This window comes from Furipterus horrens, unplaced genomic scaffold, assembly GCF_987537825.1.
Source record: "Furipterus horrens unplaced genomic scaffold, mFurHor1.1.pri manual_scaffold_2, whole genome shotgun sequence".
NCBI lineage: Eukaryota > Metazoa > Chordata > Mammalia > Chiroptera > Furipteridae > Furipterus > Furipterus horrens.
In genome coordinates this window covers 34,096,299-34,111,425 of record NW_028327172.1, presented here as the reverse complement: position 1 = coordinate 34,111,425, position 15,127 = coordinate 34,096,299, and the positions used below count along the sequence as shown (strand labels likewise).

Here is a 15,127-nt window from a genome sequence, read left to right as displayed (position 1 = left end):
AACTTTCTTTTTAGTAAATAGGAACAAGTTTACATGATGCTTCAGTGATTGGATTATTATTTTCCTATTTACTTGATTGAAAAAATATAATTTTGGCATGAGAAATGCATATGGTTATGAAAAATCAGGTTAAGTATTTTCAAAAATTGTAGATTGAAATTCTGATTTTCTGGAAATATATTAAAGTATATATTAAATTAGTAGGGAAAAAGCCCCCTAGTACAATAATGTAATCAAATTGGAACATTATCATGTTGGCTGCGGTCAGATCCTAGCAGGTAGCTAGTGTATACAAGTTATTCAAATAATGAAGAAGAAAAATACATATCTTGATTTTGTAAGAAGGTACCTGTTAGCTGCTTACTAACTTCTACTCTATCTTAAGTCATTTTGGCCCCAAGAAGCAGTAAGTTAATCCATTAATCATCAGAGATTGTCAAAGAGTGAAAATTTAATAAAATTAACAGATTTGACAACCTGTCTGAGGTATTAAAGAGAAAAAGGACCTAAGGTTAATAGAGTATCTCCTGTGTGAGGCATGTAGTCTATATATAAGGCCTGTCCAGAAGGTATCCAGCCAGGTAATATGAAAAATAGAGACATTTATTGAAGAAGATACAAGGTACAAGAAACATTGTACACAGGACAATGATGCCTCAGTCCTCTTCAAAGTAGGCACCTTGGGACTTCACTTAATTCTCCCAATAGCCATCAGCTGCCCTGTTGTAATTTCCTGAATCTTATTGACAGTCTGAAATCTCTTCCCTTTCAAAGGTGATTTCAGTTTTGAGAAAAGCCAGAAGTTGCAGGGCGCCAAATCTGGGCTGTAGGGGGCTGAGTCACCGGGGTCATTTGATGTTTTGCCAAAACATCTGCACGAGATGTGATGTATGGGGTGTGTTGTCATGATGGAGCTGCCAATCACAAGTTGCCCATTGCTGTGGCCTTCTGAATCATCCCTATAGTTTTTGCAGAGGGATGTTCAAGCTTAACGCAAAATTTGATACAGATTTATTGTTCTACTTGCTCAGTCATTTTGAATATGATGGCCACACAGTACACATGCTCACTCAACGGTGTCTATCACCCCCACTGACTAGTCCAGTGAAGTCATCATTGTTCACACATGTACATTCCGGTCCACTCTCCTTGGCTGCCTGGCTACATCGATGTGCAAACCGTTCTCATCATATCATCATATTAACAATGGCTGGACATTGTCCAGACAGAGCTTGAATGTTTTTCCTCAAAAGAATGCTTCAAGGAATGGGTAATTATCTCTATTTTTAAAATATGCACATTGAGATTCACAGAGGTTAAGTAACTTAACTAACAGAGAACAGCCCAGGCTACTTCTAAGATTAACTCCAGAAACTGAAGCCCCAGGATTAATCAACTCCAAAACCCATGGCCTCTAATTCTAATACTGCTCCAGGTCTAGCTGCCACTTCTGTCTCTTTATCTACATCATTCAATTTTCCATTTCCTGACTGATCTTTCCACAGCCAGAACCAATGGCTATCATGGCAGGGAAGAATGTCCCACCCAGACAGAAGGTGATAAATATATAGGAAGCAGTGAGCTCTATGCTTTTCTGCTTCATAGTTTTTATTTTTACCCTGTCTTATTCTGTCAAAGGGTTGAGATTGCCAACATACATAGTTTTGTATGTCACAGGCTTAAAGATCACATAGAAAATTAATAAATTAATCTAATATTATTATAGAAATAGAAATATTATTGACTAAGAATATAAAAAGCTGAGATTTAATTCCTGCTCTGCCCTGAATCCACAATGTGACCATGGATAAGTCATTTTCTTTCACTAGGTCTCAGTTTTCCCATCTGTGAATTGAAACAATTGGACCAGATCAAATGTAATGCTCCACCAAATTTTTTCACTGTGCAGTTTTAATCCCACAAATATACCTCAAAGGCAAGCAGAAAATGATAATATTACCCATGGCAGCTCACTTTGACACCCAGTGAAGTCAAGCATTTTTCTAAAGAGATTCTCCAAAGATGGGGGTGGAGGGCAGCAGTTCAGGCTACATGTAGATGGATGTGTAATCTGCCTCTTTATGAGCAGCTTCTCAAGATTTATAAAATAACCAGGTTCCCAAGCTGTGTAATACCTATGAAATACCTATGAAGGAAAGTGCTCTAACCAACCACCAAGTCAGCATTCAAACATTAAGAAGGTCAGAGACATTACAGAGCACACTTTAACACTAAGAAGCCCCCGCCCCCCCGCCTTGCCTCTCTTCTAACTTGCCTTTAGGACTTTTAGAAGCATGCTATTTTAAATTCTGCTGTGTATTGCTTTGACTACTAAAACACTCTCTAACTGAGAGATGTCAAAGCAACAAAATTTGGTAAGCAATTTCCCATAATATAATCTCATGGCACTGGTCCTAAGGCTGGTTGGTGTTCTTGGTGCGGAAGGCGAAAGCCCAGGGCTGTACTCAGACTTCTGCTGGCAAGATATTCACAAGCCACGCACAGAAGCTATGTTGAAATGATGGAGCATAACATCTCCTAAGGCGCTGTTACAGTCTATTGTCCATACAATCTGTATATTTAACAGACCCTAAATATCTTGTGACACAGCCGACCAGAACAACTCCACTGGTGCCGTTCTGGCTGATCAAGTTAACAGTGTTTCGTTTTAAAGTGCCAAAATAGGGATTTACCCAATAAAGTGAAGTGCACCATGGGTGAACGTGTATTATATGAACATATATGCAATTCCTTATATGTTATAAAGACACAAGCACCCCTATGCCTATGTAGTAAATGCTTGCCCATATTTTTATATGTACATACAAAGTATGTTTTATATTGATCTAAATGTACTGTCACAAAAACACTCTGTAGTGGACACTGTGATGTACTACACAGATTCCTCCTTTAGAACTGAAAGATTTATTTCCTCAGCTGCAAAGAAGCTGTTTAGCATTGACCCAGCTGAAGAGAGTCACCTCACTCAAGGTCATGTCCCCTTCCCAGAGTAGCCCTCATCCAAAAACTGTTTGGCACAAGTATCTAAAAGCTCACCTCCTACACCCAGCTTGGGGCAATTGTGAATGGCCATGGCAGCCTCAAAATTTCTTGTGGGGTTGGCTGAGGTCTTGGTTGAGACTGTATTGCAGCCTAATCCTGCTTTTGTCCTTTCCCTTCCATAGATGGCAATCAGAAAGAGCACTGCCAGTCAGCCTGCTTGCTAATCTCTGCCTCATCATCTGCGTGACAGATCTGTGACACACCCCTTTTGTAAGGAATGTCCAAGGAAGAGAGTAACTGGGTATGCTTAACAAATTATAAGGTTTTATGACAGCAACACTGTGAAAAAAATCTCTAAAATGGAATTATAGGTTCTAAGAACAAATCCATAAATCTAATTTATACCTTTATACTTTAGATCTTTATATTTAAGAAAACAGATAATTCCAAAGTGGACAATTTTGAAGGCAGTTAAACTGAATTTGTCATAATCCATATTATCAATCTTATTGCACATTATATATTTACCCTCTTTGACCTCAGAAGATCTGAGCCTCAGAAGAAAAAAGTAGTGTCCTATAGAACCTCATAAAATTAAGATGGATATTTTGATTATAAGAAAGCCAAAGACACCATCACAGAAGTCCTCTAATTTTGTTCTAAATTTATTCTTCTGGCTGCAACTAACCTAATAAGCATGAATAGATACCAACTCTAGAAGCTAAACAAAGCCTACAAAACCACAAAATGTATATTCAAAAGAATGGCAGTGTTGGAGAGGAAGATCACATACGTTAAGGAGAACTTGTGAACACACCCCTGAACATAATGAACTTTCTGGTGCTCCACATTCAGTCAAGTCATCTACTGAGACAATTCCATCTACCTGGGAAACCAGGGCTTTCTGGTTCTTAGAAACCACTTAGCTGCTTATCTTCAGAGACTCGTTATATTTGTGACACGTTTTAGGTCAAGTTCAGATTTACTATCATTATTTTCTTTCTAACCTAATCTTTCACCTCTCTTTCCTTGTCTTCCCATGTGAAATCAGGTGTTATTATTTCAGAACCTCAGACTTCTTCCTCCAAAATGAATTAAGAAATGCCAGTGAGAAATACTTAAAATTAACCTGTATCTGAAGTTAACAGTGTTTTACCTTTGGATTGCAACTTCAGCTGATGTCACAGATTTAACAATCTTGGGTCACAGTATCAGGTGGAGAGTTGCACTGCTGGAATCTCTATGTCTAGTGCCAACTCACTGCTAACCTTAGTGCACAGGGGCAGGGATGCTGCTGTTCTAAGCCTGCCTGATACAACAGAGGGGCTTCACTGAAAGGCCGAGTTGCTACAACAATACTGAATCTATTTTTCTTTTTTTTTTTTTTTTTTAAATGATTTAATGTGTTTTATTGATTAAATTATTACATTTGTGCCAATTTCCCTTCCCTCTGCTCCCCTCCACCCGGTGGCCCCCCTCCCTCCAGTTGTCCCCCCCTTTTAGATTATGTCCATTAGTTGTGCATACAGTTCCTCCCAACCTCTCTCCGTCTATTCCATTCCCTCCTACCATGATCCCCAATTCCTATATCATCTCCCTCCCTTTCCCCATTCCCCCTCCCTGTTGACCTCCCCCCAATATGCTTCCCGTACCCACAGTTCCTCTTTCCCTCTCGTTGCCTATTTAGTTTGCCTTTGTTTCATCTCCCTAGCTTCTGTTTTTTTTTTTAAACCAGTCCCTTTAACATCTCATATAACAGTGGTTTGGATCTAATGAACTCTTTCAGTTTTATTTTGTCCTGGAAACACTTTCTCTGTCCTTCTATTCTGAATGACAATTTCGCTGGATAGAGTATTCGTGGTTGTAGGTTTTGGATTTTCATTACTTTGAATATTTCTTGCCAGTCTCTTCTTGCCTGTAGGGTTTCCCTTGAGAAGTCAGCTGATAGTCTAATTGGGACCCCTTTGTACATAATTCTTTTCTTCTCTCTTGCTGCTTTTAAGATTCTCTCTTTATCTTTAATTTTTGACATTTTGATTATAATGTGTCTTGGAGTGGTTCTCCCTGGGTCCAGTCTCTTGGGAACTCTCCTTGCTTCCTGGACCTGCAGGTCTATTCCCTTTCCCAAGTCTGGGAAGTTCTCCTTTATTATATTTTCACTCAATTTTTCAAGTTCTAGTTCATCTTCCTCATTCTCTGGCAAACCAATGATTCTTATGTTGGGCCTTTTATAGCTGTCCCAGAGGTTTCTGATCCTTTCGTTGTTGCTTCCCATTTCCTCTCTCTGCCTTGGTTGACTGCTTGTTCCTTCTCCAAATTCCAGTTTGTTGAAATGAACTCTGGATTTTATTTCCTTTCCTTCTATCTCGTATGCGGTTTTGTTCCTTTCGTTATGAAAGTTTTTCGCTTCTTTCATATCTTTTTCCTGCTCTTTTGTGAATTCTGTAAGCCACCTGATAACAATGGCCCAGAACTGAGCCTCTGACAGGTTTCTTATCTGTTCATCTGTCAGGTTCTCTATCTGCTGCCTGGTGAGTTGTGTTACCGGTATTTCTAAAGTTGCCTGCCTCATTTTGACAGATGCTTTTTGTTTTCTTGGGCTGGCTGTGGGGGCAGTGCCTGCGTACGCGTCACAAATTAGCGACCGGCGCCTGCCTGTCCGCGACCTATTTCGCAGCCCTGTGGTGCTTTCTGTGGGGGCGGGGGTCCAAGATGGATTCACACAGTTATTCAGCTAGGAGACCGGGATCTGTCCTCCCGCCCCCCTGGGCCTCACTGTTCAAGGCGATGCGGCGGCCGCTCTCCCCAGCTCCGGAGTTGCGCACCGCCAGGGACTTGGCCACCGGGACTCCTCGCCGGGGTCGCGCACCACCAGGGACTTGGCCACCGGGACTCCTCGCCGGGGTCGCGTACCGCCAGGGACTTGGCCACCGGGACTCCTCGCCGGGGTCGCGCACCGCCAGGGGCTTGGCCACCCGGACTCCTCGCCGCCCGCCGCTCCGGGTGCGACCGCAAACAGCACTGCCCACTTTAACTCTTACCTGCCCAAATGGCACCGTTGGTTTATAACTTCATATGTTGGACTTCCGTGTAGTTTTATTTTCTGGAATTTCTAGTTATCCTTTGTTTTGAAGTAGTTGTATTCCTGTATAGTTGTAGAGGGAGACCTAGCGTGTCCGTCTAAGCCTCCATCTTGGCCGGAAGTCTGAATCTATTTTTCATTTTCCTCAAAACTAAATGGCATTTATACATATTCTATTTTAACTCTATTAAAATATTCTAAACAAAAATTTCTACATGCATTTTTTCAAAGAAATATTTATAACATTAATCAGAGGCAAATTATTTTTCATAATAACAATAAGTATGACTATTAAATGAAATAATTTGTTTTTTTGTGTGTGTGGATTTAAGTTTCTGACATGTGTTAATTCTAAGTGTATTTTATTTAGCTCAGGGATTTTCAGCTAGGGGTAATTTTGTCCTCCCTCCCCCAATAGAGGACATTTGGCAATGTCTGACAGCATTTCTGGTTGTCACAAAGCGGGGGAGTGCTGCTGGCATCTAATGAATAGAGGCCAAATTAGCACCCCCATGACAAAGAAGTCCCAGGCCAAAAATGTCAATAATGCTGAGGTTGAGAAACCCTGATCTAATCTAAGAAATCTGAAGTTTCCTAGCTTTGTGTATCAACTCAGTTGGAAAGGAGTTTAAGTATGTGAGTTGGCCAATAGGTCAACATCTGAAAAACCTGTTGCTTCCTTCTGCTGAGCCTCCCATTACTGTGCGAGGGTTTCATATCTGTGACAAAATAGAATATTTTTCCACATATTTAAAGATCACCCATGATTTATCTTAAAAGGTATAAAAAAGTTTCTACTCTGTATCGGATATATTCACAGACAGGTAAGCTTGTATCATTTTAACCCAGATTACTACTCTCATATTATCGATAAAGAAACTGAGATTCAGAGAGGCTACCAATGTGCCAAATATCACACAGTTGGTAAGGTGACACCCCAGTGACTATTATCCCATGTGAGAATATATGTATTTTAAACTTAGTAATGCTTTCTCATATATGCAAAGAAAATTTCTGGATCACTAATTGTTGTTACTCCTCAAAGATAAATTTCAATCATTAATGGAAATTAATGGGGTGAGGAGGGTAATTAATTTTTCACCATATATCTTTCTGTATTACCAGAATTTTCAGTAAGCATATATTACTTTCATTTGAAAATCAATAAATAAAAAGACTCAAAACATGTTTCTCAAATTAATTTTAGGATTTACCCTTGACAAAATTGTAAAGTAGGAAATGGCCTATGGTGCATATACCCATTCTCTTGTTTTTAACCCAATTTCCCATTCAGTAGCCTGTGCCAAAACTTCTTTACCTGCCCAGGTCCCCAAAAAGGATCTTGTAAAGTTATTTACATTGAGATTAACTATGTTATTATTTCATTGTGTTTTCACTGGGCAGAAGACAGTATCTGATTAATAATGAGTAATTTTAAACAGTATACACACACAAACCACACATACATGCACACATATATATTTAATGTTAACATCAGTAACTCAGTGCACAGAGAATTTAAAGTTGAATTTTTTATTAAGCTATGGCAAGTCAACACCTCCAGAACTAAGTTTCATAACCTGGGTGAGGACTTTGGTCACAGACATGCTTTGAGAGTTCCATTATACTCCCGTCCCCTCGAACCCCCTTCCAGCCCCCAGTACCCCAGCTGTCTCCTGGTTTGGCTAAGAAGTACAGCTCAATCAAGAATGAGAGGTTGATTCAACACGAGCAATGGTGCTGTATTCCACTCACTGGTTGACTCGTGTCCTCAAAAGGGTATATTCAAGTCCCAACCCTTGGTTCCTGAAAATGGGACCTTATTTGGAAATAGGGTCTTTATAGATATAATCGAGTTGAAATAAGGTCATCCTGGATTAGGGAGGACCCCAAATCCAATGACTAATGTCCTTCTAAGAAGAGGGAGATTGGGAGCCACAGGGACACAGGAGACAGCCGTGTGAATGAAGAGGGAGGCAGAAACTGGCTGATGCAGCAACAAGCCGAGGGATGGCACTGACCACTCATTCAGCAGAGAGTCAGAATTCCCCTCTCTGTGTACTACAAAAGCCTCTCCACTGGTGTCCCTGTTTCCATTGCTAACTTCCGATAGTCCATTCTCACACATTAGATGGAATAATCTTTTTATAGGTAAATCATGTCATGTCAATGCTCCGGACAAAACCTGTCTATGGGTTCCCATCACAGAGTGAAATGCAAAGTCTTTCCAGGGCCGACAAAATCTAACATGCTCTGTCCCGTGCTTTCTCTTCTCTACGCTGCGCCTGCCACACTGGCTCCTGGCTGCTGGCCTGACACTCTAAGGGCCCCACGCTTATTGTTCCCACTGCTAGATGTTCGTCCTCCTGCTCTTCACAGGGCCTGCCTGCACTGTGCCTTTATTCACATCTCTACTCTACTCATTGGCACTTTCTCAGAGAGTCCTCACCACCTGTTTAAATAGCAAGCCCCTAACTCCCTATTCCCCGAACTTGCTTCTATTTTTCTCAGGGCATTTACTCACTTCCTAATAGCACTGACATGACATTATGTACTTAAGCTTTTTTTTTTTTTTTTGTCATCTGTGTTCCCCTGTTAGAATGTCAGCTCTATGAGAGCATAGATTTTTGTCTGATTTTTTTACTGTTATATCTCCATTAGGTAAGAGAGACAGCAAACCAAGGCAGGGAGGAGGAGGGGGACATGTCTCACTCACTAACTCAGCAGTCCTGGGCCTGGTCCTATTACTTTGCCAGGTGTTACAACATCACAAGAAATATCAAGCTAACACAGTAGAATAGCAGTCCTTGAAATTCTATGTATCGTCTCCACTATCTGGGAAAAAGCCTTTGAAACTGTGCTTTCATCCCAAGGCCCGAAAGGCAGGAAAGGGCTGACAGTGCCCAAAGGAAGAAGCCCATAAACACCTTTGGGTTTTCACACCCCCGCCCTACCCCCTGACCTGGAAAGCTGGCACCACCTTTACCTGTCAATCAACATGAAGATTCTTCACCCCCATCCCGCCAACTATGGAAGTCCTCAGAACAAACGATCGGGGGCTCTTGCCACCCCTGCCCTTGCCACCCTTGCTCTTGCCCTTCTCCCCCACCTCAGCAAGGTCCGTTCTCTTCCATTACAACATATCACCAGTAAATCCTGCTTGCACACTAACAGACCTGCTGATCTGTAATTCTTCACTGTGCCAGCAAGGAGAACCAAGTTTCTCCCGTAACAGCTCCAGTGCCTAAAACAGTATCTATTATAGAATCAGCACTTGATAAATATATGTTGAACCAAAGAAAAAAAAATCAATGAGTGCATTTTATAAGCTGCTTTGTTTTATAGTTTTTGCGCTGGCTGATAGGAAGCCTAGTGATAAATTCAGTAGCGAGTCATGGTACTTTATTAGCTCCTTCTTTTTAAATATTCTGGTATCCTATCATTCTAATAACTTCACATATCCCCTTTATTATAAGATATTTCTAAATCTTTTGGAATGGGCCAGGAAGACACCACCAGGCAGGTAGGTTGGGCGCCTGGAAGCACCCCACAGAAGTAAGAAAAGGAGGGTTTGTTCATTAGCAGTAATTCCTGAATGTGATACAACACCGCCCTCAAGCTATAAGCACACATCTTTGTCGGTGGGTTGATGCTTGAGAGCCGGGGAGAAGCCAGATGAGAATGAGCCAACAGGTCTAGCAGAGCCAGTGAAGGGGGCAAGCAAGTTTTACCTTTTCATTCCTGCAGTTGTTCAACCCCATATTGTTCATGGAGGACAGTTTCCCGTCAACACCATGTGGCTGCTGCTGTTGTTGCTCCCGCTGGATCTGTTCTCGCATCTTCCGAGCCTCCTGGATGGCTTTCATCACTGTATCCTGATCCCCAAACAGGGCAGGGGAGTTGAGACTGGACAGGATATCTGCATACACAGGATGCATTAACAGAGGCTTGTGAGATGAGAATCTTTAAAAAATACTGCTGCTCTCCACTCCCCTGTAGAATGCTGCATTACCCAAACAAGGAAGGGGTACATTTGCTATTAAGAAAATCGCAATACTGTGCACAGGGCACAGAAAGCCAGAGCAACAAAGCTGCGCTGTTTTTTGTTGTTTATTTTTGTATTTTGTTTTGTTTTGTTCTTTACCTCTTGGAGGACACCCTAGCACTTCAGTTTATCTGGGCTCTGTCAACCCACCTCACGGATGAAGCCTCCTAGATTCCAATGGTGTGTATATCTTTGTCTGTTCCGGCTATATCTAACAATCAGTGAGAGAGTGGTGGGGAAGAAGGGGTGGGAGAGGGACAGAGATATCTGCTCAGGCTGCTCATTATATTTGGTGTGCTAATTCAGGAGAGCGGTTTCTGGCCTAACAAGGCTACATGTGTGCTTTAGTGACATCTGTATCCATGTGTTTGTTTGTCCACTGCAGGAGAGGGGGAGCAGGAAGAAATGCATCACACTCTGCATCCCCCAATCCCTGGCTGGTTAATGAAGCATTCTACCCATCATGCTGCCTCAGTTATTTACCAAGAGAATGACAACCCATTCCCTGGACCCAGCCCGCACACCCACTGCTCTCAGCTTCCCGCCTTCATGATAGCGAGACTGTATGAGTGGGGATGGTATTCACGTAAGTACAAAGCTTCAAATAAAGTGACAGTGAATATGTTCATTATGTTCCATGCCACACAGTGGGAAAAACTCAGAATTAAATTGACTAATTTTCCTTTATATCTTGCATTATACTATAAGTTAAAATTAATACTTTACATAAGTTTTTCCAATATTAAAGAAAACAACTGCTTGCTGACTGATAGATTCCAGCTGCTGCAGTAGAGTTTCATGTGACCCACTTGTTTGTATCCTGGTATGATTATTTCATGGCACATGTGTGTGCATACACATGCATGTGCATGTGCCTTTGAGTTTAGGGAACATTCCCAAGACTATCTATGGAAAAATTTTTTAAAGTCAGTAACTTTTTAGGATATAGAAACATATATATTTCTCTCTGGTGCTTTCCTGATTAAAAAACAAAACAAATCTATCCTATATTGTCTGGAGCAGAGAGCTGTTACTTCAGTCCATTTTTATGCTCTGCTGAAGTATAAACTTTCTAAGAGCAGGGCCTGCAACCTAGTCATCTTTGTCACTCATGGTGCTCAGTATAGCAAACAAATGCTTTCCCAATAAAATTCAGAAGTGGGTTGTAGGAAGACCAATGTTGCTGTTTTTCTCATCTCATAACTTCCAACAATCCCTTCCACAGCAAAACCACTGATGGGCTGAAAATCTCCGGGTCCCCAGAAGAGGCATCCTGCCTCAAAATGAGAACAGGCTGCTATGTGGTTTCTAATGTGCAAATGTCAGGGAAGAAAATTTACCTCTCATCATGAGAAGGTACACTTAGACTCAGCACAGTTCAGCAAATATTCCAACTGTCAGTTCACAAAAACAGTGTTGAATTACATGTGAAAGGACCTGGGTTCTGGTCTTAGCTCTGCTGGTCACATAGCCACATAGCTGTGGGCAAGTCACTTTACCTCTAAGGACCACAACTTCCGTACAATAAGGGTAATAATACTACACTACCTAACTCATAAGATTATTGTGAAAAAAATCAAATGAGACAAGAGAGGCAAAAATGTTAAACTGTAAATGGCTACATTTACCCATTATTTAACTTATTACAGTAAGCACTACAGGCTGTAAGACTCAATAACACAACAAAGGTAATACGATGAAGAAATGCTAGTTCTAGCACCTAATCCCTGTGAATTTCTGTCTTCATTTTTAAGAGACTTAAAGGGGTACAGTAACAATAAGTAAGAAAGCTTCTGAAAAGTGACCAAGCTGCTGAGCAGTGCTCTCACACTGATTACGTCCTGCCGCACGTACATGTAAATGTGCTGCTATTCATTCAGTGCAGCCTTTTTAAACCTCGTGCCTTTCAGGTGCCCAGACACCACTTTAGGCACTTTATACACATTTTTCTCTTTTATTTCTCACAACAACCTAGGAGCTAGGTAATAATATTCCCCTTTCAAAGATTAGGAAACTATATTTTAAAAGAGTAAGTAACTTTCCCAGGATTATACAGCCGCTAAGTCAAGGCTCTCAGTCCAAGTCTGTCTTGACGCCAAAAGCCATGTTTTTTCCGCTACACTTCCGACCCCGGTGGTGCAAATATTTCTAGAGAGACCTGGCAGTATGTCAGCGGGTCTAAGACGCCAGAGGATCATCATGACATATCTTATTAGAAACCAATTTTACTTCATATTATGTCATTGAAATGTGTCACTCATATTTGTTGTGATAAAAACTAGTAGATTAGATGTAAAAGTCATATATATCTTAAAAATAAAATATAAAATTTCAAAGGAATGTTGGACTCTGGCAGGCAGCTTTGAGGCCTGGGTTCCTTTAAGCCCTTGGAGAGTTAGTTCATGGTCATTCTTTCTGCCCAGAGTTACCTTAGCGGCAAAGCACTGACCCAACACAAATTCCCAAGTCCCTGATCTGCCAGATCTTATTTATCATCATCTGAAGAACCCATCCCAGCAGACTTTATATTATGGCCTTTTTCAAAAGTTCTAATCACCCCAAAGACACCAAACTGGGTTATGTTTTAGTAGAACCGATTTTATATTTTTCCTCCCTTGGACTAAGGAACACTTTGGAAACAAGGATCAGTCATCACTCAACAGGTTTGCTTTCTTTTACCTAATTCATAAGTCTCTTCCTGGTGTTGACCTTTCCATTTACCTAAAGAGGATCCCCTTCCCAAGCTTCCTCCAATGGGGCTGGGGATGCTGCTTTTGTTGGGCAGGTTGACAGGGCTGGTTTTGCTGGCTGGGAAGAGGCTCTGGGTGGGAGAGGTTGGGGACTTTACAGGATCGGCTGTCTTGGGTCGGGATGAGAGATTCAGCGGCTGTGCTGCTGCTTCATCCTACAGGAGTTTAACATAAATAATTATTTTTTTTTAAAAGACAAATGAAGCATATTATCACTTAGTAAGCCACAGTTATTTTACACCTCAGAGACAATGCCACATTCTCCCACAATCATAACAAAAGAAGCTAATTATCTACCTCCTTGAAGATTCATCAGAAGGAAACCTCATTAATTTCCCTGTGTTATGCTTCTATTTACATTAACTGTGTAGTTGGATCATTCTTTTTGCCAAATTAAAATCTGAATTAGCTCACATTACAGCTTAATTTCCTAATGTGTTTTCAGGGATCTAAATTAACCTAGGGCATTTACAAAGAATTATTTAAAATTTTAGCAGCTCTGTAGTGCTTTTGTTATTCTCTCTAAAAAGTTCTTGGAACTATAAATAGGCTCTGCAGCTAATTTTTTAATATATATTTTAAATCAAACAATTGCAAGGACTTTAAAAATGGAAACATGGAAAGCCTTCTTCTGACCCCCTGGCCCTCTGCCCAGGGAGCCGCCTGCCACAGCATGGCTTCTATGTGGCTTTCTGGGTGTGGGCACTCTTCATGGTCTATGTTCTGGTCTCTTCTCATGTTTAAAATTAATTTTTGCAAGGAGCTAGCACACATTATAATTATGTTTTACATACCATGCTATATGCAATTTATTTCTCATGTCTAAAGTGATGTCTCTTTATATCTTTGCTCCATATATTTACAGAATGTCTATTTAAAGATGCCTGTCCTTTACTGAGCACAGTATTCAAACATCTTGCTTGTAACTCTAGTTTAACCAGAAGCTTGAAAGCTAAGCTCCTTGCCTTTATTCTGCCTCATTTATCCTGCCATCAAACACCCATAACAACCCTTCCATCATGCTAGAAATTTTTTTGTAATATGAGCATATTCATTTAAATGTGCAGTTTTAAGGTCTGCCTTATTGTGTTCTAAAATAAAATTGTCAGCAAATGTTAATTTCCGTTTTGCTTCTGAGAAGGCACAGAGAACCTGCTTTCAATGTTACTGTTTAAACCACAGTAGAGCTCGGAAACAGAGCATTCTCCCCTTTGGCAAACCCGTGACCTCTCTGGGTTTTGAGGTCTTCATCTGTAGGTAAAAAAAGGGGGCCTGATTCTAACTAATCTCTAAGGTCTCTTCCAGTATTAATGGTCATTGTTTAAGAGGAACCAAAAACAGATGCCAGAAAATACTATTCAGGAAGGAGAACTAGAAAAAAAGTAAATATAACATTCAACAGAGGGGCCATTATGTACCAAGGACTGTGCTAGACATTTTCATACATATTAGTTCATTTCACTATCAATAAATTTACGAAGGCGGGTAGTATTATCCTAAATTTACAGAGGAAGATGAGTTAGAGTGATGAAATCACTGTCCAAAACTATCCCTTGAGGGACAAAATTTGAATACTAGTATACTGGACTTCAAATTCCAGGGCCCTTTACTACGGTGCTATCAGAGACGGTAAGTCATTTGATAATGTAGTGATGCCCTACAGTTTTTTTGTTTTATTTTGTTTTTGTCACGGTAGGAAATAGGTAATTGGGCGCATCTATGTTGCAATGTTATTTTATTTACATCTAGACATAGGATAGGTTCTTAGGTAATACAGTTATATCCATTATGAATGTCAAAATTATCCAATATACTTAATTACAATTTACTTCCTTTTGCTCTGAACTCAAAGGATATTTAGACTAGTTAGTTCCTTTATATACATCTAAATAATAGTGATTAATATGCTAGATGTCTAGTTAGTTTTCTCTACATTTCTTTATTTTAGGGTTCACTGAGTTAGATATATGAATTCAGAGTTTTCTTCAAATTTGGAAAATTGTCAGCTATTATTGCTTCAAATGGTTTTCTGTTCCTTTATTATCCTTCTGGGGTTTCGGTTGCTTATATTAGGACATCTGATGTCCACAGCACTGTCTTTTTTCTCTGTGGATCATTTTAGACAGTTTTATTGTTATATAATCAAATTCCCTAATCTTCTGTAACATTTAATTTGTTGCTAATTTCAACCAAGTACTAATCCAGTGTACTTTTCATTTTAAACGCTATATTTTTCATCTCTAGATA

At 40.3% G+C, this 15,127-nt stretch overlaps 1 protein-coding gene across 13 annotated transcripts in view; it reads right to left on the bottom strand.

The window, feature by feature from the left end:
- Nucleotides 1-15,127, bottom strand: part of SOX6 (SRY-box transcription factor 6) — a 611,663-nt gene that overhangs the window by 66,699 nt on the left and 529,837 nt on the right. For 7 of the 13 annotated variants that reach the window (XM_090263661.1, XM_090263681.1, XM_090263704.1 and 4 more), the window contains 2 exons: nt 12,810-13,035; nt 9,817-10,004 (listed from right to left, as the gene is read on the bottom strand). In XM_090263661.1, the coding sequence (XP_090119787.1) occupies nt 9,817-10,004; nt 12,810-13,035 (414 nt within the window). The remainder of the gene's footprint in view (nt 1-9,816; nt 10,005-12,809; nt 13,036-15,127) is intronic. The other 6 variants (XM_090263689.1, XM_090263693.1, XM_090263700.1 and 3 more) reach the window with 1 other exon arrangement.